At 38.4% G+C, this 20,920-nt stretch overlaps 1 protein-coding gene across 2 annotated transcripts; it reads right to left on the bottom strand.

Annotated features, from left to right (window-relative positions):
* Nucleotides 1-1,155: 1,155 nt before the first annotated feature.
* LOC128701746 (putative GPI-anchor transamidase) lies at nt 1,156-20,069 on the bottom strand. 2 transcript variants are annotated; one of them, XM_053795648.2, is made up of 8 exons: nt 19,966-20,069; nt 15,758-15,909; nt 15,007-15,142; nt 12,383-12,591; nt 11,255-11,372; nt 9,697-9,807; nt 8,282-8,469; nt 1,156-4,707 (listed from the first exon to the last, which is right to left on the bottom strand). In XM_053795648.2, exons 1-8 carry the CDS (start codon nt 20,020-20,022, stop codon nt 4,626-4,628), a joined length of 1,053 nt encoding a protein of 350 aa, XP_053651623.1. In that variant the 5' UTR covers nt 20,023-20,069; the 3' UTR covers nt 1,156-4,625. The 2 variants fall into 2 exon arrangements, with proteins under 2 accessions (XP_053651623.1, XP_053651625.1); XM_053795650.2 differs by having other exon boundaries at nt 1,156-4,704.
* Nucleotides 20,070-20,920: the final 851 nt, after the last annotated feature.

Genomic DNA, 20,920 nt, shown 5'->3' with positions numbered 1-20,920 from the left:
GCAGGGTGACCCAAAAAAAAGAAAGAAAATCCCCAAAAAGAAAATACTTTCATCATCATTCAACACTTTCACCACACTCACACATTATCACTGCTTTTGCAGAGGTGCTCAGAACACAACAGTTTAGAAGCATACACATATAAAGATACACAACATATCCCTCCAAACTGCCAATATCCCAAACCCCTCCTTTAAAATGACATTTTTGCAGTGAGAAGCTTCTACCAATAGTTGTAAGAATCACTATTGAGGTAGATTGTACTTTTACAAAACTGTAACATCGAATAATTACAAAAATGTAGTAAATGCGTGTGAGTCAGTATGAGAAAGTACGGTAGTTTCACTTAGAATTCTCTCGTATGTATCTTGTAATCTTTTATAAAATGTTTTGTAAAGTATATTACATTAACTTTGTCTGGTTATTGAATGTGACTGGGACAGCATTACCATAGCATCATTAAGTACATATTTTGCATTTTAATATTGTAACCGGGGAAATTGCCAATAGACCCCTGGCTGCCTTCAAGAGGGAGCTGGATAGCCACCTAGTTAGCACCTGACCAGCCGGGCTGTGGTTCCTATGTTAGACTACATGCGGCCAGCAGTAACAGCCCGGTCAAGGACTGGGCCACGGGGGCATTGAGCCCCGGAACACCCTCCAGGTAGTTGCCAATTGACATGCATAGGATGAGTTGCAAAATTCAGTGAGGAAATATAGGAGTGTAAGCTGTCCAAATGTAGATCTACGTTCGCTTGCGTAGCGCTCCGAACGTAGATCTACTTTTTTTTTTTTACATGCTTTCAAATGGAGAAAATCAAGGTTGGAGCGCTACGCACATAAACGTAGATCTATGTTTGGACAGTTTAAGGATTAAATGCTTTACCCATTAAAGGGAGTTCCTTGATGTTGAAGGGCTCTTGATCCATGGAATTGGTAATATTTTAAGTATTGAACCACATGAAACTGATTACCTCTCATTCCCCAGGTGCTGTATGATCCCTATGGTATAAGTTTTTCTCAAATATCATAACAATAAGGCTTATGTACCTTCACAAGATATACAGCATGGGTGATGAGTTCCCCAGAAGCAACAGGTAGGTATTTAACGCTTAGTAATTATAATAATAACAGGTAGGTATATACACCAAAGACAGTTTTTTTTGTAGTTGTATATGGAATGTTTAATATCAAAATTTTATGGAGATTGCATTGTAACTTCAAAATTTACAGTTTTACATGTTGAAGTCTCTCTTTATGAAGTATTAAACTACATGCAATATTATTGGCATATCTTACTGCATTAACTATACTGTACATTGCTCGCACACGTTTGACGTTTCTTCTTAATGTAACAATTATACCAGTAAACCCTCGATTTAACAGTAATAGAGATGAGCAGGTGGCTGGTCATGGTGATTATTGGGGATAATTAGATTATTTTGCCGTGATTGTAGAAATGGACAACTGATTAGGAAATAGGAGACTTTGTCTGTTGTTAGCTAATCAGTCAACCCAGTGGATTTTGAAGATTGAGACACTTATGCAGCATATGGGAATCTTTATTCAGGAAACATTTCGCCACACAGTGGCTTCATCAGTCCAATACAAAGAGGAAGGTGTAAGGAGAGGAGGAGAATGAACACATCGACTCCAGGTTGAGGGACTGATTACCTCATTCTCCTCCTCTCCTTACACCTTCCTCTTTGTATTGGACTGATGAAGCCACTGTGTGGCGAAACGTTTCCTGAATAAAGATTCCCATATGCTGCATAAGTGTCTCAATCTTCAACTTGTTGGTTTTTCAAACCATTCATCACACCAGTGGATTTTGTCTCGTATTTCCAAAGTCCAGGAAATTGAGAGTTTACTGTGCATCATCTGCAAATTTTGCATTTGTAAATTTTAGGTGCATTAAGTGTGGCCATTTTGTGTATTAATAAATCAAAAATAGCAAAGGCCTGAGTTATTTAGTCAGAATATCTTTCATCTTTTTAAACATGGAACACTAGATAAACCACATTTCCCTCAAGGGAGGTTCCTTGATCCCAGGAATTAGACCTAACCTTCCCTTCCTTGGATCAAACCTGATTACTTCCCAGTGCCTCAGGCACTTGTTTAAACCCTATGGGTTTAGCACCTAAGATACAAAATATTATTCATGGCAGATCAATACTGTATTTTAAAAGGATTCCATCTCATGCTGAGAGTAATCTTTGAATATATTTTGTTTCTTCAAATTTTAATTATAACTTTCAAAAACACACAGCAAACCAGCACAAAATAGGAATTTATTACATGATATTTAAGGAACTAATGAGTACTGTAAATGACAATACAGTGGAGCCCCGGTTAACGATATTTTTTCATTCCAGAAGTATGTTCAGGTGCCAGTACTGACCGAATTTGTTCCCATAAGGAATATTGTGAAGTAGATTAGTCCATTTCAGACCCCCAAACATACACGTACAAACGCACTTACATAAATACACTTATATAATTGGTCGCATTCGGAGGTGATCGTTATGCGGGGGTCCACTGTACTATAAGTATGTATTTCCCCAAGTAAATAAGATTAGTGTGATCCAGGGCTTAGCTCAATCTTACGAGAAATATCCAACTATTTAGGTAACTTATGATAATTTAAATGTTTTAATAGGCTTGAATATTTTTTTAAAAATCCAAGATTTGGTTCTCAGATTATACATACACAAATTCTGTGCCTTGGTTATATTATTGTGGCCAGTTATTTTAAAAATGTTAAGCTTGTATGGGTCCAAGTGCCGCAGTTCACTTATTGAAGCAAAGTGACTTAAGATTTTATAAGAAAAATAATTTTAGAAAACCAAATCTTGAATTCATAAGCATTTAATAATGCTGACAGATTCCAAAAATGGTGCTTCCATTTTATGAAGTTACTGTTTTAATGGTAGATGGGTGCCTAAGATTTTTTTATTTGTTAACCATACAAATTCTGAATATTTTTATTAAAAGAGCAAAAAAAAAGTTTTTCTCTACCCTACACAGGAAATAGAGTTAAGGATAAATGACTACACTGCCCATGGCCATAACAAATATCTACAGTAGTCCCCCCTGTATCTGCAGGGATACACTCCAAGACCTACCAAGGATGGTAATGAAACCTATGTACGTATATGTTGTTTTTTGTTTACATACATACCAATGATAGTTTAACTGATAAGTTATGTTGATGAGAAGCACTTCATAGCTTCTCTTAGACTTTGAAGAACTGCCAGCATCACTATTTTTGTGCTTTGGGGCCATTTTTAGCAAAATTAAGAGTTATTTTCAGGCCATGGTAAACCATGGATAACTGAAACTATGGAATCCACAGATACAGGGGTTCTACTGTATACATGTATTGGTTATTTTCTTATAGCTCAGAATACACACATACAAGTATCCCTGATTATACGGTGGATATATTCCGGAATCATGGCAGCTGTATTATTCTCAATCAGACCATCAATATTTAATTCTGCATAATAAGAATCTAATATATTTTGTAAATGTCACAGATCAAGACATGGTGAATGTATATTGCATATATAGAATTACTGACAGAACTGGGACATGACACAACTATAAATTGTTATGTAAAAGAACACGCGTACAAGTAACATGACATTTTATTGTGGCAACGTTTTGCTCTCCAAGCTTAACAAAGTTCTTGGAGAGTGAAACGTTGCCACAGTAAAATGTCACATAAGTTGCACTTGTGTCGTTTTACCCAACACATTGTCATAATTCTACCAACATTATTACAAATGTAAATTAACATACTGTACAGTGGACCCCCAGTTAACGATATTTTTTCACTCCAGAAGTATGTTCAGGTGCCAGTACTGACCGAATTTGTTCCCATAAGGAATATTGTGAAGTAGATTAGTCCATTTTAGACCCCCAAACATACACGTACAAACGCACTTACATAAATACACTTACATAATTGGTCGCATTCGGAGGTGATCGTTATGCGGGGGTCCACTGTACTAGTGAGGGGAAAGCTGCATTGCAGCAGCTTATAATTAAAAAAAATCACTAATGTAAAACACAAGACTTTTTAATTTACAGAATATTACCTTTTTCTTTCATAGTGGTGTAAAAAGACTGAGAAAGTATATGTACAGCGGTACGTTGAGTTTCGAACAGCTCCCAACCGAACAATTATGTAAGTGTATTTTTGGGGGTCTGAAATAGACTAATCTAATTTACATTATTCCTTATGGGAACAAATTCGTTCGGTATCTGCACTCGAACAGCCTTCTGGAACAAATTAAGTTCGTTCTTGAGGTATCACTGTACCTGTTTTTCCCCATATACTGTTAGTCCCGCCATACAGGTTTTCAGTGTCTGTCAGGACCACATCGCCTGAGCCAGGCAGTAAATGAGATGCAACATTATTTTTCTCAGTTATATTATTTTCTTGGGTTTCATATCAAAATTTTAATTGAGTCCATCTCACTTTTTAAAATAAAACTTAAGGTGCAATATATCTTGCTTTTTGAAAAATAATTTTTGGAGGTAATTCATTTCCTTCATTAAGCATGGATCTGCCTGTATTACATTACCTAAGTTTATTACACTGATGCCACATTCACTATCTTCATGATGCTCGGTGAATGGGAAGCTGGTCAGCATACATATACTTTTCAGGGCTGGAGATCTTCTTTAAAATGGTCCCACTGCTGAAAATATAAAGGATTAATTTATATTACTCTCATCATTTACTCCATTATGTCTTGCCAGTGGTACATGTACACTACACTGAAAGAGAAAAAGGGTTTAGGGTACAGTTACAATGGATGACATTTCTTCTTTCAATGCACCGGCCGTATCCCACCGAAGCAGGGTGGCCCAAAAAGAAAAATGAAAGTTTCTCTTTATAAATTTAGTAATCTATACAGGAGAAGGGGTTACTAGCCCCTCGCTACTGTCATTTTAGTCACCTCTTACGACACGCTTGACTTACAGAGGAAGAACTCTGCGCCACTTCCCCTTGGTTGACATCTTATACTCATTTCTTCCTACATTAAAAAGACTGACAAATTAGCTGAAGAAAAGTATTTTATATAGTCTACTAGTATGAGGCAATACCATATCAATATAGAACGTTGAAGTAGAGAAAGTACCCAAAATGTCAAAATAAAACTTAAACATTGAACAGACCCTGATTAAATTGACTTCTTAACAGACAAAATCTGTGGTCAGACATTGGAAAATAATAAAGTATTTTAAATCTAGAATTGTTCATTATTATTAAGGAAAAACACTTCATTATTTTGTTCATTATTATTATCAAGGAAAAACACTTCATTATTTTGTTCATTATTATTATCAAGGAAAATCATTGTTCATTATTATTATTATTGTTGTTAATATCATGAAGAAACAATTTCCTCATTCTGATTTAACCCGTAAACAGTCCAGCGATATTAATCCGTTCCTGAGAGCTCATCGTTAATCAAAATAATCGTTAGTCAAGTTAATTTTCCCCATAAGAAATAATGGAAATCAAATTAATCCGTGCAAGACACCCCAAAGTATTGAAAAAAAAAATTTTACCACATGAAATATTAATTTTAATACACACAAACTGAAGAAGACATCCACAGTTACATGACACTTACGTTTATTGAAGATCTGGTGATGATTGATGGGATGGGAGGAGGGGAGACCTTTGATCTTGTTAGTGTTTAGAAGGGGAATCCCCTTCCATTAGCACTTGAGGTAGCAAGTCTTTTTCTGGGGTTACTTCTCTTGTTCTTTTAATGCCACTAGGACCAGCTTCAGTCACTGGACTTCTGTCGCACAACATATCTGTCCATAGATACCTGTACCTCTCGTTCCTTTATCCTAAAGTGTTTCACAACATTGTCAGTGTAATAGTCACCAGCACGGCTTGCAATAGCTGTGTGAGGGTGATTTTCATCAAAAAAAGGTTTGCATTTTAAGCCACATTGCACACATTTCCTTAATCTTTGAAGTAGGCAACTTCTTCAATTTCTCTCTCCCCTCCTCTGAAGCAGTTTCCTCAGGTGTGGTCTCTTACTGTTGAAGATGATCTAGCAGCTTATCAGTGGTTTGTTCTTCATTGTCCTCCTCCACCAACTCTTCCACATCCTCCCCACTAACCTCACCAACATGAGCACTAGTTCCAGGCATTTTTTCCTGTTCACCTGGGTGTTAGTCAACTGTTGTGGGTCGCATCCTGGGGGACAAGATTAAGGACCCCCAATGGAAATAAGTTAGACAGTCCTCGATGATGCACTGACTTTCTTGGGTTATCCTGGGTGGCTAACCCTCCGGGGTTAATCATTTCTCAGTAATTGTTTCACGTTAAGCCACACCAACAACACTCTCTCCACATCTTCGAGTAATACAGCTGATGGTGGTGCAGCAACAACAACAGCTGACTGTGGTGCAGCAGCAGCTGCACCTTTGGCAAGAACAGCTTCCTTGATTGCCGTTTTCTTACCCACAATAGTAGCGATGGTTGATTGGGGTTTATTATACAACCTGACCAACTCAGAGACACGCACTCCACTTTCATACTTAGCAATGATCTCTTTCGTCATCTCCATAGTAATTCTCACCCTTTTTGCTGTAGGGTTGGCACAAGAAGCTTTCTTGGGGCCCATGGTGACTTATTTTGCAGGTGCAATCACTACAAAGGCTGTGATAATATGAAATGTTCCAGTTGTTGTATGTTTGGAAGCGACCGCGGTGGCTGGCTGCCTTGTAAACACTGGCACCCAAGGGACAAGCGAGGCGCGCTCAGGCCAAAGTGGACGCGTATGGTACGGAACGAAAAGCGCTGGTCGGGTTTTTAACCCTTTGACTGTCGCGGCCGTATATACATGTCTTACGAGGTACCGTGTTTGACGTATATATACTCATAAATTCTAGCGGCTTCAAATCAAGCAGGAGAAAGCTGGTAGGCCCACATGTGAGAGAATGGGTCTGTGTGGTCAGTGTGCACCATATAAAAAAATCCTGGAGCACGCAGTGCATAATGAGAAAAAAAACTCCGACCGTTTTTTTTAATTAAAATGCCGACTTTGTGGTCTATTTTCGTATAGTATTTATGGTTGTATTCTCGTTTTCTTGGTCTCATTTGATAGAATGGAAAACATATTATAGAAATCGAGGTGATTTTGATTGATTTTACTATAAAAAGAACCTAGACATGGAGCTCAAAGTAGGGGAAATGTTTGATTTTTGCCAATGTTCAAAAGTAAACAAATGATGCCATTGTCCAATAAATGTCCAACTAGCCATTCTAATATGCAGTCATGAATGGGTTGATGTTATTTATACAATTATTACAGTATTGCAGTAGTCTGCATAACAGTAAATCTTGTACTTTTTGTTTGAATAAAAATTCAAAATAGAAAGCAAGAGTAATATCAGAGGGGCCTGGAGACATGACTGATGAACAAAGAAAATGTTATTTTAGAGCCAGGAATGTCTGCATTGTTCATTCTGGACCTTATTTTGAAATTGTCTTATTTTTTAGTTTTCGTGAAATTGGCCAAATTGCAAATTTCTGACCACATTATTAGGTAGTTGAAATCGGTAAATGGGCAGTTTCTTGTACTCAATCGATAGAACAAATGGAGTTCTACAGAAATAGCTATGAGTTTGGGTGACTGGAATAATGGAATTAGCCTAAAATAGGGCTCAAAGTGGGTGAAATCGCCGATTTGTAAACAGCACAGAGGTCGCTAACTTCGCGAGAGCATAATTCCATCAGTTTTCCATCAAATTTCGTTTTTTTGGTGTCATTACAATCGGGAAAAGATTCTCTATCATTTCATAAGATAAAATAATTTGTTTTTTTTTTTTAAATTTTGCAACACCAGGAGACACCTCAGGATTGGGGGTTGCAACAGTCAAAGGGTTAAGCGCTAGTTGAGGTAAAATTTTTGCGTTAAAATGTATCGCTAGTCAGATTTATCGTTAATCGATGCCATCGCTGGTTAAGGGTCCACTGTATACGTTTTTTCAACATTTGAAAGTATGTAAAAAAAGTAGATCTTCTTTTTTTTTTTTTTTACATTTGAAAATATGAAAAAAAAAATGTAGATCTGCTTGGACCGTTTACAGGTTAAAAGACAAATGGCATTAACATACACCCCATTACCCCCACTTCCTTTAAATCAAGGTTTCACTGTACACCTTTCCCAGATATCTACATGGTTGTAAAGGCTATAAAATGTAATCGTCATTTTGCATTATGCAAACACTTTACAATCTTACCTTGAATTATTTAATCCAACTTTACCCCGCCCACCACACTTGGGAAGATCAAGGATGTGGTCTGTAAGTTCTACGTTTCGGACAGAGCCAAAGAACTCGGTGACCAAGACGTTATTAGGGTCTCGCTTGTAGAGATCCTGTCGGACACCCACAGTAGATATACAAACACGCTTAGGACACACCTGAAGCTAAAGAAAAAAATATTGTTTATTATTACTTATTATTATTTAAAATTATTCAAAGAACATGATAATTAAAATTAAATATCCTCATCACTTCCTCATCCCAAAAAAAGTTGAAGAAATATTGTAGGGGGGAAAAAAAAAAAAAAAAGACGCATTTATTCAGAATAACTCCACGGGGGAATTCTTCCTTTGTGAGTCATGCGTGTTGTAAGAGGTGACTAAAATGCCAGGAACAAGGGGCTAGTAACACTTCTTTTGTGTATATTACTAAATTTAAAAGGAGAACCTTTTGTTTTTCCTTTTGGGCCACCCTGTCTTGGTGGGATACAGCTGGTTTGTTGAAAGAAGGTTAGGTTAGGTAAGGTTCATCAGGAAACAGGACAAGCGTTTCCTGACGCGGGTCTTAGTCAGATGATGACCCGCCGTTGGAGCTTTTGGTCATCTGACGAAGGCCTTCCACTGGCTTACCGGTCCACCCCTTTAAAAATTATGGTCAGTTATAACCATTTAGTTTTGATATGTTGAAAGAAGAAGATGACGATTCCTAATCTTTTACATCACTTTCCACACTAAGGAACATCACAAAATTAACACTGCCACGTGTGTTAGATGTTTTACACAACAAAATACTCCATTGAAAGTGTTAAACTATTAATCATTCCTTCCTTCCTTCTGTGAATTCCTAGTCACTTGTACTTGTCATAGTGTGACCCCTTGTGGGTTTAGCACTTAGTTGTGATTTTAATAGTAATATACCATAAGCCATGCATGTTGTAAGAGGTGACTAAAATGCCAGGAGCAAGGGGCTAGTAACCCCTTCTCATGTATAAATTAGTAAATTTAAAAAGAGAAACTTTTGTTTTTCTTTTTGGGCCACCCTGCCTCGGTGGGATACGGCCGGTTTGTCGAAAGAAAAGAAAGGTACCTTTCATGTGTAATGTACTTTTCATATGTAATGTACTTCTCATATGCGTAACACATTTTCTCACACATTATTTGCATACCATCTCAGTTTTGACTTCTTGCCCAGAAGCTTTTATTATATACTTTCTGCGATGTATCATTCCACATTCTGACAGTCAGGGGGAAAAATTTTCCTACTAATTAAGCCAAAACTACCACACTGACAGTACTGTGTAACACACTAAAAAATTAAGAACAAAGCTTTAACTGGCTTATAACTGATGGACCTCGGGTATTTTAAATGGTAAAAATAATAATAATACATACAAATTGTGCAAGAGTCCTGTCACTATTGGGTGTGACCCTCTCCAGAAACTCCAGAGCATAGTAGGTGAAGCGATCAATTATATAAACTCCAATTGCTGGATCCACGTGATGCTGAAAAAAACAATGGAATCAATCACATTTAAAGGATCAAAAGAAGTGTCCTCCACCAACTCTGAATTAAAAATTAAAACTTTTATTACAAGTCCAATGCTCCCAAGCATTGCTTCATAATTCATAAGAACATAAAAAAGAAGGAACACTGCAGCAGGCCTACTGGCCCATTCTTGGCAGGTCCTTGTCAAACCCAAACCCACTAAAAAATATTTGCTCAACTCATTATCAATGTTACCCAAGGAATAAGCTTTGATTATCCTATTAGCTCAAATGCACATCCCAGAGCAATTCAGTGGATTATAAACTATTACATTATATATTTGGATAATAATGGAAGAATTAACCGACAGAATGTTAAGTAAATGGACACATGCAACTAATGTGACATTTTATTGTGGAAACATTAGTGCATCTGTGTCCATTTACCCAATATTATTTATTTTATGTATAGGACATCTTAAGGTAAGGTGGGGCATGAAAGAATATCCAGCAGGCAAATGTTAGAGTAGAGTGCAGGATGAAGCAGGAACTTGAACATCTAGCAGGTAAATATTAGATCAGAATGAGTTCAGACTGAGAGGTAGGAACATGGTTGCCCAACAGGTGTGAGTGAGTGTGTTGAGAATATGATGTGCTGTTAAAACTGTGAGCAAGATAACATTAAAAAAAAAAAAAGAATTTAGGAAAACCGGTTAGCCAGACTAGAGTTCTGAAGGTTGCATTTCATTCCATTGGTAAAGTACTTGTAAAAGCCTAAATGTTATCATAATCTAATAATTAAAAACTAACCCACACTCTGCCTTGATAGGAAACGATCAATTAAAAAAATGAATATCTGGTTTAGAATGAACAGAAGACTAACCTAAACCAATTTACAAATATCCTGCAGTTAGGAAAGGAAAAAAAAAAACATACCACGGGCGGGGATAGAACCCGCAGGTTCTATCCCTGCCCGTGGTATGTTTTGTTTGCAATTGTGTCATTACGATTTCGTGTCATGTTAGGAAAAGAAGTTTGTGAAAATATTTTAGTTCATCCTGAATTACTCTCATGTTACAATTAAAAGAGAAAGAGAAGAGAAGACTAGAAGAAAGGTTGGAATAAGGGAGGAGGAAGAAGAGAGGGTGGTGGTGGTAGTAGTAGTAGTAACAGAAGAACCAGCAGTAGCAGTAATAACAGTAGTTTCAGTTTTAGTAACAGTGATAATAGTAGTGGTAGATTTAATAGTAGAGAAGATAATAGTGAATTATTCCAGCTATGATATTGTAACTTTTATTTGTCTACAGCTTTACTGACAGCTTATGATAGACAATATTATTATACAGTGTCTGAGGAAAGCAATGTTTGATCCAAGGAAGGAGAGGGGTAGCTCTAACTTCTGTTATCAAGAGTTCTTGACCAGCATCAAGCAGATACATGAAAGGGATAAACAACACGAACTTACAGAAAGTGAGTCTTCTCCAACTAAACTAGAAGCGATGGCCAGGATGTTAGGAGAGTAGAAATGCTCGTACATAGACGCTGCTTGACACGTGTCGATGATAAAGAGGATCTCGTTATACCTGTAATATTAAGTGTATTGTCAATCTCCAGTGCAAATTGTGGGGACCCAAAGCCTTGGAGTACATAAAAAGGCTTCGAGGAAAGATAGTTGTATTTCTCCCTGAAGCCATTTGAATATTTCACTTCCCCTATCATCCCATGATGGTGAATGATGGTGAAAGTGCTTCTTTTTTTGGGTCACCCTACTCAGTGGGAGATGACCATTATGTTAAATATATATACATGTATATATATATATACACATATCATTAAGAGATTTCAGCTTGAAGATGAAACACTGTACTAAATAAAACACCTTTCTTAGTTATTGGTGTCTTTTTCCATTACATGGATACTGTGTACCAAGTTTAATTCTATATGGATATCTATATCTAATCCTACTACTGCTCTGCGCTGATTATCCAAAACTGTCTTCTTCAGTATTTAGTATAAAGCTATTTCATACAGAGAACCTCAACCCGTAAATGGTCCAAATGTATATACAGTGGACCCCCGCATAACGATCAGCTCCCAACTCGACCAATTATGTAAGTGTATTTTTGTAAGTGCTTTTGTAGGTGTATTTTTGGGGGTCTGAAACGGATTAATCTAATTCACAATATCTCTTATGGGAACAAATTCGGTCTATAACGGCACCCAAACAGACTTCTGGATTGAAATAATATCGTTATCCGGGGGTCCACTGTATATGTTTTTTCAACATTTCAAAGTATGTAAAAAAAGTAGATCTTCTTTTTGTTTTTTTACATTTGAAAATGTGTAAAAAACTTAGATCTACATTTTTTTTTGTTACATTTGAAAATATGTAAAAAAAATGTAATCTACTTTTGTAGCACTACACATGTGAACGTAGATCTGCTTGGACCGTTTACGGGTTAACAGATAAAAAAGGAATGTGGAAAAAAACTGGGGATCACAAAAAAAAAAAGGTTACAATTTTAATTTTAAAAAATCCAGCACAATCTTCCCCCATAATCAGAGATCTACTGCATCAACACAAATCACATACCTCTTTTTCTGCCACATTTGTTCAAATGCATCAGCAAGCTCAACATTGGTGATTTCTTCTGAATCTTGAAACTTGAGGAAGCCGTCTCCACCATGGCCCGTCATGTATATCAGTATATTGGAGCCGTCGTCAGTTAATAATCGCTTAGATCTAGGAGTGCTTGGAGTCAGCCGACCAGTTAGTAATCTTACAAAGTTCTCTACAGTAACCTGAAAAATTCAAGAAGTATAGTCCTTCTCACTGCTGTGAAATTAAATAAATAAGGTTGGAGGGAGGGGGTAAAGGAGGTTTTGTGTGCGAGGGGCTTGGACTTCCAGCAGGCATGTGTGAGCGTGTTTGATAGGAGTGAATGGAGACAAGTGGCTTTTAATACTTGATGTGCTGTTGGAGTGTGAGCAAAGTAACCGGCAGGCCGGACTTGAGTCCTGGAGATGGGAAGTACAGTGCCTGCACTCTGAAGGAGGGGTGTTAATGTTGCAGTTTAAAAACTGTAGTGTAAAGCACCCTTCTGGCAAGACAGTGATGGAGTGAATGATGGTGAAAGTTTTTCTTTTTTCGGGCCACCCTGCCTTGGTGGGAATCGGCCAGTGTGATAATAAATTAATAATAAAATAAACAAATTTGATTTCTTTGCAAAGGTTACAATGTGTGATTTACATTTTAAAGTGTTGTTAAGTACAAAGAATGCCATTAACATGCCGGGACATTTTGGACAGACTAAACCTAATGCTTACACACTACTTAAAACTAGACATAGTTTATAGTGTGGTAACTTCTAGAATACTTTTGCAAATATAAACGTTTTAGTGCATATTAATAAATTTATTACAGTAAAGGAATATAATACAGTGGACCCCCGCATAACGATGTTATTTCAATCCAGAAGTTTGTTTGGGTGCCGTTATAGACCGAACTTGTTCCCATAAGAAATATTGTGAATTAGATTAGTCCGTTTCAGACCCCCAAAAATACACCTACAAAAGCACTTACAAAAATACACTTACATAATTGGTCGAGTTGGGAGCTGATCGTTATGCGGGGTCCACTGTACAATTATCATTTCTCTTGCATTTTCAACAATAAAAATACACAATTCTTGTGCATTTTCTAAAAATTTTATCAGAATTGCACTACCTGTTCTCTGACCCATAAGGTTCGGAGAACAGGTAATCAGGTCTGATCTGAAAAATGGGATGTTAGCCCAAATTCCCTGAATCAAAAGCCCTTTACCAGCATGAGGGTACCCTCCCTTTAATGACAAGACCTTTTATAATATATTAATAATGTGATAAAACATTGAAAACGTAAGAGAAAGAATCAGCAATAAATGTAAATCGATAAATTTTGGCAGGTAACAAAAATAAACAGAGAAATACCATAAAGAATTTCAACCAATCATAAAGCTTAATAATACAGTGGAACCTCAAATATTGAACTTTCTTCGGTCCAGAAGGCTGTTCGAGTGCCACTACCGAACGAATTTATTCCCATCAGGAATAATGTAAATTAGATTAGACCATTTAAGACCCTCAAAAATACACTTATAAAAGCACTTACAAAAATACACTTACATAATTGGTTGAGTTGGGAGCAGTTCGATTTTTGAGGTTCCACTGTACATGCATTGAAAGACAAGTTGATGGAAAAGTCTCGGGTATTAACCTTGATGGCAAACTTTAATTTAAGAGAAATATATCCAAGAATGCTTCCAAAACAGTGGGCATTCCTTCTCGAACATGATGCTATGTACTGTGCAACAGCCAACACTGCTTATTCTTTGCTATTCTTTCGTCTATCTTTACCTCATCTACAGTACATGTGGACGGGGATCTACAATAGCATATCTTCTATTAAAACAATCACTCAATCTGATTCTAGACTGACCGACTGTTTCACAATCTCAACATAAGGAACAAGAAACTCTCCAGCTTGGATGTGACCTCCTTCTTTATTGAGGCACCCACAAGCCAATGACCAACACTGAAAAATTTACGACTCCCCTGATTTTCCTATTCTTGCCAATGACATTGTAGACCTCAATGAACCATAAATCAATTTTAATTGTTTCTCCCTCAACTGTCCATCTTCTATCAGACCTTTAGTTTGCCGATGGTTCCACTCCAGGCAGTCTTAGCAAGCCTTTATATGGAACAACTTGAAGTTGAAAGTTCTTCTTCTCTCACTCATACTTAAACATTGAGATGTGTCATATCCTCTCCAAAACAAACTCAACTACATTCAACCTTCAATACAATTTTCCCTGTATAAATTACTAAATGTAAATAGAAGACAACTTTCGTTTCTTCTTTTTTGGGTCATCCTGCCTTGGCAGGAGACCGCCAATGTGTGAAAAACAATACTGTATATTAAAGGTAAACGTTAGGTGTGGGATGTGCATAGCATGTGCCAGTAGGTCAACTGCAGTGCTTCAAGTGCAATCGGGAGGACATTCTTGGGAAATCATTCAAAAATAGGATTCTCATTCAGTATTGTTTAATTCATGTTTAGAGCTAAACCCATATGGGTTATTCAACACAAGACACAGATAAATAAAGAGAAAGTAGATGGCATCTCTCAATAGGTAGTATCTAATAATAAATAATGATGACAATGATAAACCTTACCTCATATCCCCTATAATCTACTTCCACATCTTCTCCGTACACATTTATGTGTTGATGAGCATTGTTGAAAACAGTTGCAGGACGAGGGTTACGTGGATTACATGCCATATCATCAGCTACCATCAAGATGATCTGACTAACAGAACCAAATACCCATATTATTACTTGCTGGGAAGAGAGAAAAAAGCTTGTGATTTGGACCATTTACAAGTCACACTAACAGAAGAGAATGAGTGAGCTCTCACCAATACACTGGTTCATTCATTCTCTTCTGTCAGTGTGACTCGTAAATGGTTCAAGTCGGACAAAAACATCATCATAAGCTTTTCTTTCTATGTGCAGATTTTTGTTTATTTACTTATTCAATGACAGTACCGTATTTTGCGGCTTATATGACTCGTTTTAGTTTCAATGGCTTGGCACCAGATGTAACTGGGAGAGCTACTGCCCACCCCACACCCCAAACATAGCTCCTGCCACTGACCTTCAGTTTATAGGATGCAGGGTGGTTTTTGGAGACATTTTATGGAAAAAAAATGCATCTAGTAAGCTGCAAAATATGGTAATTATTTATTTACTTATTTAGTATATCATATTCGACTTAATATATTTTTGACTTACAACGGATTCATCGAAAAGTAACCCACCGTAAGTCAAGGAGCACCTGTATATCTCAAGGCAACAACTCAGAGATGTATTGTAGCAAAACATGAAAACAAACTATGAACTACTAAAAAAATATTCTGATTACCTATCAGGAATGCCAAGCCTTTTGACGGAGCGATACATAGAGAGCACATTAGCAACATGGCGATAGTTGAACCAGAAGCGAGAAGTGTCAACCAAGACTGCCCAGTTGTTAGTGTGCGTTTTCTTCTTCAAAAGTTGTGAAAAAGAGCCAACCTGGAAATAAATTGAATCACAACTATAAATAAAATTTCTAATACAGTATTATGAATACAGCCTCTCCTCACTTAGTGACGTACTCATTTACCGACGCCTTGAACTTACGAGGGGCTCTCTGACCAGTATTTATACCTATACAGTGGACCCCCGCTTAACGATCACCTCCAAATGCGACCAATTATGTAAGTGTATTTATGTAAGTGTGTTTGTACGTGTATGTTTGGGGGTCTGAAATGGACTAATCTACTTCACAATATTCGTTATGGGAAAAAATTCGGTCAGTACTGGCACCTGAACATACTACTGGAATGAAAAAAGTTCGTTAACCGGGGGTCCACTGTATAATGTACACTAGAGCTGATTTCCTCTATTCTTTTTATTACAATATACACTACTGTACAAATGTTTAAAAATATACCAGAAATGTTATAAATGGTGCAAAGATGATATTAAAACAATATCAAAGATGGTTGACACAAACCCACTACCATTACAGTATGCTCTTCGCTTAACAACAAATTCGTTTACCGACGGGGTCTTAGGAAGAGAATTTTGTCATTAAGTGAGGGGAGGCTGTATTATACACAATTCAGGAGGTCCCCAATGTGTTTGTACGTTGAGGACTTCCTATAATACATACATATACCAGGGCTTGGTATATACAGCACCTTTTCGGCATTCCACATTTTCACTGGCTTTCAGTCGAGTGAAAACATGGGGGAGCGCCAAACCCAGAGGATTATACAGTGCATGAGGGGGGATGATGGAACCCATACAGGCTCAATTCAGGGAACTGGAGCACAGATCCAATTCCCTAGATCAAGGAACCTCCCTTGAGGGGTCAGTCAGGTGGAACAATGGCTTAATTGAAAGCCAATGAAAGTGGGGAGCACCAAAAAGAGGTGTTGTATATATGGGGCCGTCCTGTACAGTAGTGAATTCTCTCTCATTTGGGTTAATTCATGTTTATGAGGTTTGTGGATTACAGATAATTAAAAATAAGAGAGAAGTGAAATAAAGATGATATGGATTGATTACATCACCTTTAGTTCACTATACATTTGCTGACAGATACACACAGCTACAGTTACATGAATAATCATACATAGCAACATAGTGGCCTGGTGGCTAAAGCTTCCGCTTCACACACGGAGGGCCCGGGTTCGATTCCCGGTGGGTGGAAACATTTCGACACGTTTCCTTACACCTGTTGTCCTGTTCACCTAGCAGCAAATAGGTACCTGGGTGTCAGTCGACTGGTGTGGGTCGCATCCTGGGGGACAAGATTAAGGACCCCAATGGAAATAAGTTAGACAGTCCTCGATGACGCACTGACTTTCTTGGGTTATCCTGGGTGGCTAACCCTCCGGGGTTAAAAATCCGAACGAAATCTTATCTTATCTTATCTTATAACTCAAAAAAGTCAAAGTGACAAATTTCAATTTAGGTCCTTGTAATATTTAATTATTTATAAAATAAAGGGAGATTTACTAAAAATTCCGGTATATCTGAAATACAATAGAAGGCACTGGGAACAGAAACGGCAAATATCGAACTTAAGCTTGAGCAATCATACAGGAGACGAGAAACTCGGAAAGAACTAAAAGCTATAAATGAAATTGAAAGAAACTCAAAATATTCCTCATGCCAAATCTAAGGCAAAACGTGCATCCAGCAGTAACAGCCTGGTTGATCAGGCCCTGATCCACCACGAGGCCTGGTCACAGACCAGGCCCGCGGGGCCGTGAGCAATATACCTCTCCAGGTATGTTGGACCTGTGCTTACACGAAATGGGACTTACACGGGTGACGGCAAGGGAATGAGTGAAATACTGTAGCGCCAGTATGACTCGGTGATCCCCGAAACACCCCCAGGTATACCCCAGGTAATACCCAACTGTCGCATGCGTATTGTGGGTATTTTATAACATTTTCAACACTGCCGAGTTAATCTTGTCGAGGTCGTAGAATTACATTCGTCTATGGTCGCTCCTGTCTGTCTCAACTATTGGACCACTACGACAAGGTCCTAAATGCACTAGAAGACAAAAAGAATGCAGATGTAATATATACAGACTTTGCAAAAGCCTTCGACAAGTGTGACCATGGCGTAATAGCGCACAAAATGCGTGCTAAAGGAATAACAGGAAAAGTCGGTCGATGGATCTATAATTTCCTCACTAACAGAACACAGAGAGTAGTCGTCAACAGAGTAAAGTCCGAGGCAGCTACGGTGAAAAGCTCTGTTCCACAAGGCACAGTACTCGCTCCCATCTTGTTCCTCATCCTTATATCCGACATAGACAAGGATGTCAGCCACAGCACCGTGTCTTCCTTTGCAGATGACACCCGAATCTGCATGACAGTGTCTTCCATTGCAGACACTGCAAAGCTCCAGGCAGACATCAACCAAATCTTTCAGTGGGCTGCAGAAAACAATATGAAGTTCAACGATGAGAAATTTCAATTACTCAGATATGGTAAACATGAGGAAATTAAATCTTCATCAGAGTACAAAACAAATTCTGGCCACAAAATAGAGCGAAACACCAACGTCAAAGACCTGGGAGTGATCATGTCGGAGGATCTCACCTTCAAGGACCATAACATTGTATCAATCGCATCTGCTAGAAAAATGACAGGATGGATAATGAGAACCTTCAAAACTAGGGAGGCCAAGCCCATGATGACACTCTTCAGGTCACTTGTTCTATCTAGGCTGGAATATTGCTGCACTCTAACAGCACCTTTCAAGGCAGGTGAAATTGCCGACCTAGAAAATGTACAGAGAACTTTCACGGCACGCATAACGGAGATAAAACACCTCAATTATTGGGAGCGCTTGAGGTTCCTAAACCTGTATTCCCTGGAACGCAGGAGGGAGAGATACATGATTATATACACCTGGAAAATCCTAGAGGGACTAGTACCGAACTTGCACACGAAAATCACTCACTACGAAAGCAAAAGACTTGGCAGACGATGCACCATCCCCCCAATGAAAAGCAGGGGTGTCACTAGCACGTTAAGAGACCATACAATAAGTGTCAGGGGCCCGAGACTGTTCAACTGCCTCCCAGCACACATAAGGGGGATTACCAACAGACCCCTGGCAGTCTTCAAGCTGGCACTGGACAAGCACCTAAAGTCAGTTCCTGATCAGCCGGGCTGTGGCTCGTACGTTGGTTTGCGTGCAGCCAGCAGCAACAGCCTGGTTGATCAGGCTCTGATCCACCAGGAGGCCTGGTCACAGACCGGGCCGCGGGGGCATTGACCCCCGGAACTCTCTCCAGGTAAACTCTCTCTCCAGGTATGGTATTATGGGGAGCGCTAAACCCGTGGGGATTATACAGCGCCTGTTGGGAGGGATGGAAGGTATTCAGGCTTAATTCAGAGGAACTGAAGCACAGATCCAATTCCCTGGATCAAGAGCCCCTCACCAGCATCAAGGAACCTCTTCAGCAGCTCGTCTAAGGTAGATGATGACGATTTTGATGATTAAAACACACGTGCAGCAGTTGGGCATCTTTATTGATGCAACGTTTCGCCTGCACAGTAGCCTTCTTCAGTCAAATACAGAGTCATATGGAGTAGTGGTGAAGTCAAGACGATGTATTTGAGGTAATCAGTCCCTCAGCTGAGGGAGCAATAAGACATTAAATACTTACATATATATATTATATATATATATATATATATATATATATATATATATATATACATATATACATATATACATATATACATATATACATATATACATATATACATATATACATATATACATATATACATATATACATATATACATATATACATACATACATACATACATACATACATACATACATACATACATACATACATACATACATACATACACACACACACACACACACACACACACACACACACACACACACACACACACACACACACACACACACACACACACACACACACACACACACACACACACACACACACACACACACGTCGTCGTTCTTACGCTGGAATAAAAAAACGGGAAGCGCTAAACCCGTATGGACTCACATTATTGGCGTAAATGGGAGCAACACACAAGACAACAACTAACACAAGAAGCTTCATTGTTGTTGTTGTTGGAATGTAAAGCACCGCACAGCTCAACCTCTCAGACACTACGACCCTAATGGAAATATGTCAAGGACCCTAATGGAAATATGTCAAGGACGCCAATGGAAATATGTCAAGGACGCCAATGGAAATATGTCAAGGATCCCAATGGAAATATGTCAAGGACCCCAATGGAAATATGTCAAGGACCCCAATGGAAATATGTCAAGGACCCCAATGGAAATATGTCAAGGACCCCAATGGAAATATGTCAAGGACCCCAATGGAAATATGTCAAGGACCCCAATGGAAATATGTCAAGGACGCCAATGGAAATATGTCAAGGACGCCAATGGAAATATGTCAAGGATCCCAATGGAAATATGTCAAGGACCCCAATGGAAATATGTCAAGGACGCCAAGGATCCCAATGGAAATAGGTCAAGGACGCCACTGGAAATATGTCAAGGACCCCAATGGAAATATGTCAAGGACCCCAATGGAAATATGTCAAGGACCCCAATGGAAATATGTCAAGGACGCCAATGGAAATATGTCCCCAATGGAAATATGTCAAGGATGTCAAGGACGCCAATGGAAATATGTCAAGAAATATGTCAAGGATCCCAATGGAAATATGTCAAGGACCCCAATGGAAATATGTCAATGGATGTCAAGGACCCAATGGAAATATGTCAAGAATCCCAATGGAAATATGTCAAGGACGCCAATGGAAATATGTCAAGGACGCCAATGGAAATATGTCCCAATGGAAATATGTCAAGGACCTCAATGGAAATATGTCAAGGACCCCAATGGAAATATGTCAAGGATCCCAATGGAAATATGTCAAGGATCCCAATGGAAATATGTCAAGGATCCCAATGGAAATATGTCAAGGACGCCAATGGAA

The sequence above is a fragment of the Cherax quadricarinatus genome, chromosome 96 (genome assembly GCF_038502225.1).
Source record: "Cherax quadricarinatus isolate ZL_2023a chromosome 96, ASM3850222v1, whole genome shotgun sequence".
NCBI classification, from domain to species: Eukaryota; Metazoa; Arthropoda; class Malacostraca; order Decapoda; family Parastacidae; genus Cherax; species Cherax quadricarinatus.
The sequence above is the reverse complement of the archived record's forward strand: the minus strand, read 5'-3'. Positions and strand labels throughout refer to the sequence as shown.

Excerpts from the sequence above, each read along its gene's own strand:
- LOC128701746 (XM_053795648.2), bottom strand. The coding sequence starts at position 20,022 with ATGAAGCTTCTTGTGTTAGTTGTTGTCTTGTGTGTTGCTCCCATTTAC. Across the intron at positions 12,592-15,006 it reads TAGATTATAGGGGATATGAG|GTTACTGTAGAGAACTTTGT; the intron begins GTAAGGTTTATC and ends TGAATTTTTCAG. Across the intron at positions 4,708-8,281 it reads GTTGGATTAAATAATTCAAG|CAGTGGGACCATTTTAAAGA; the intron begins GTAAGATTGTAA and ends TTATATTTTCAG.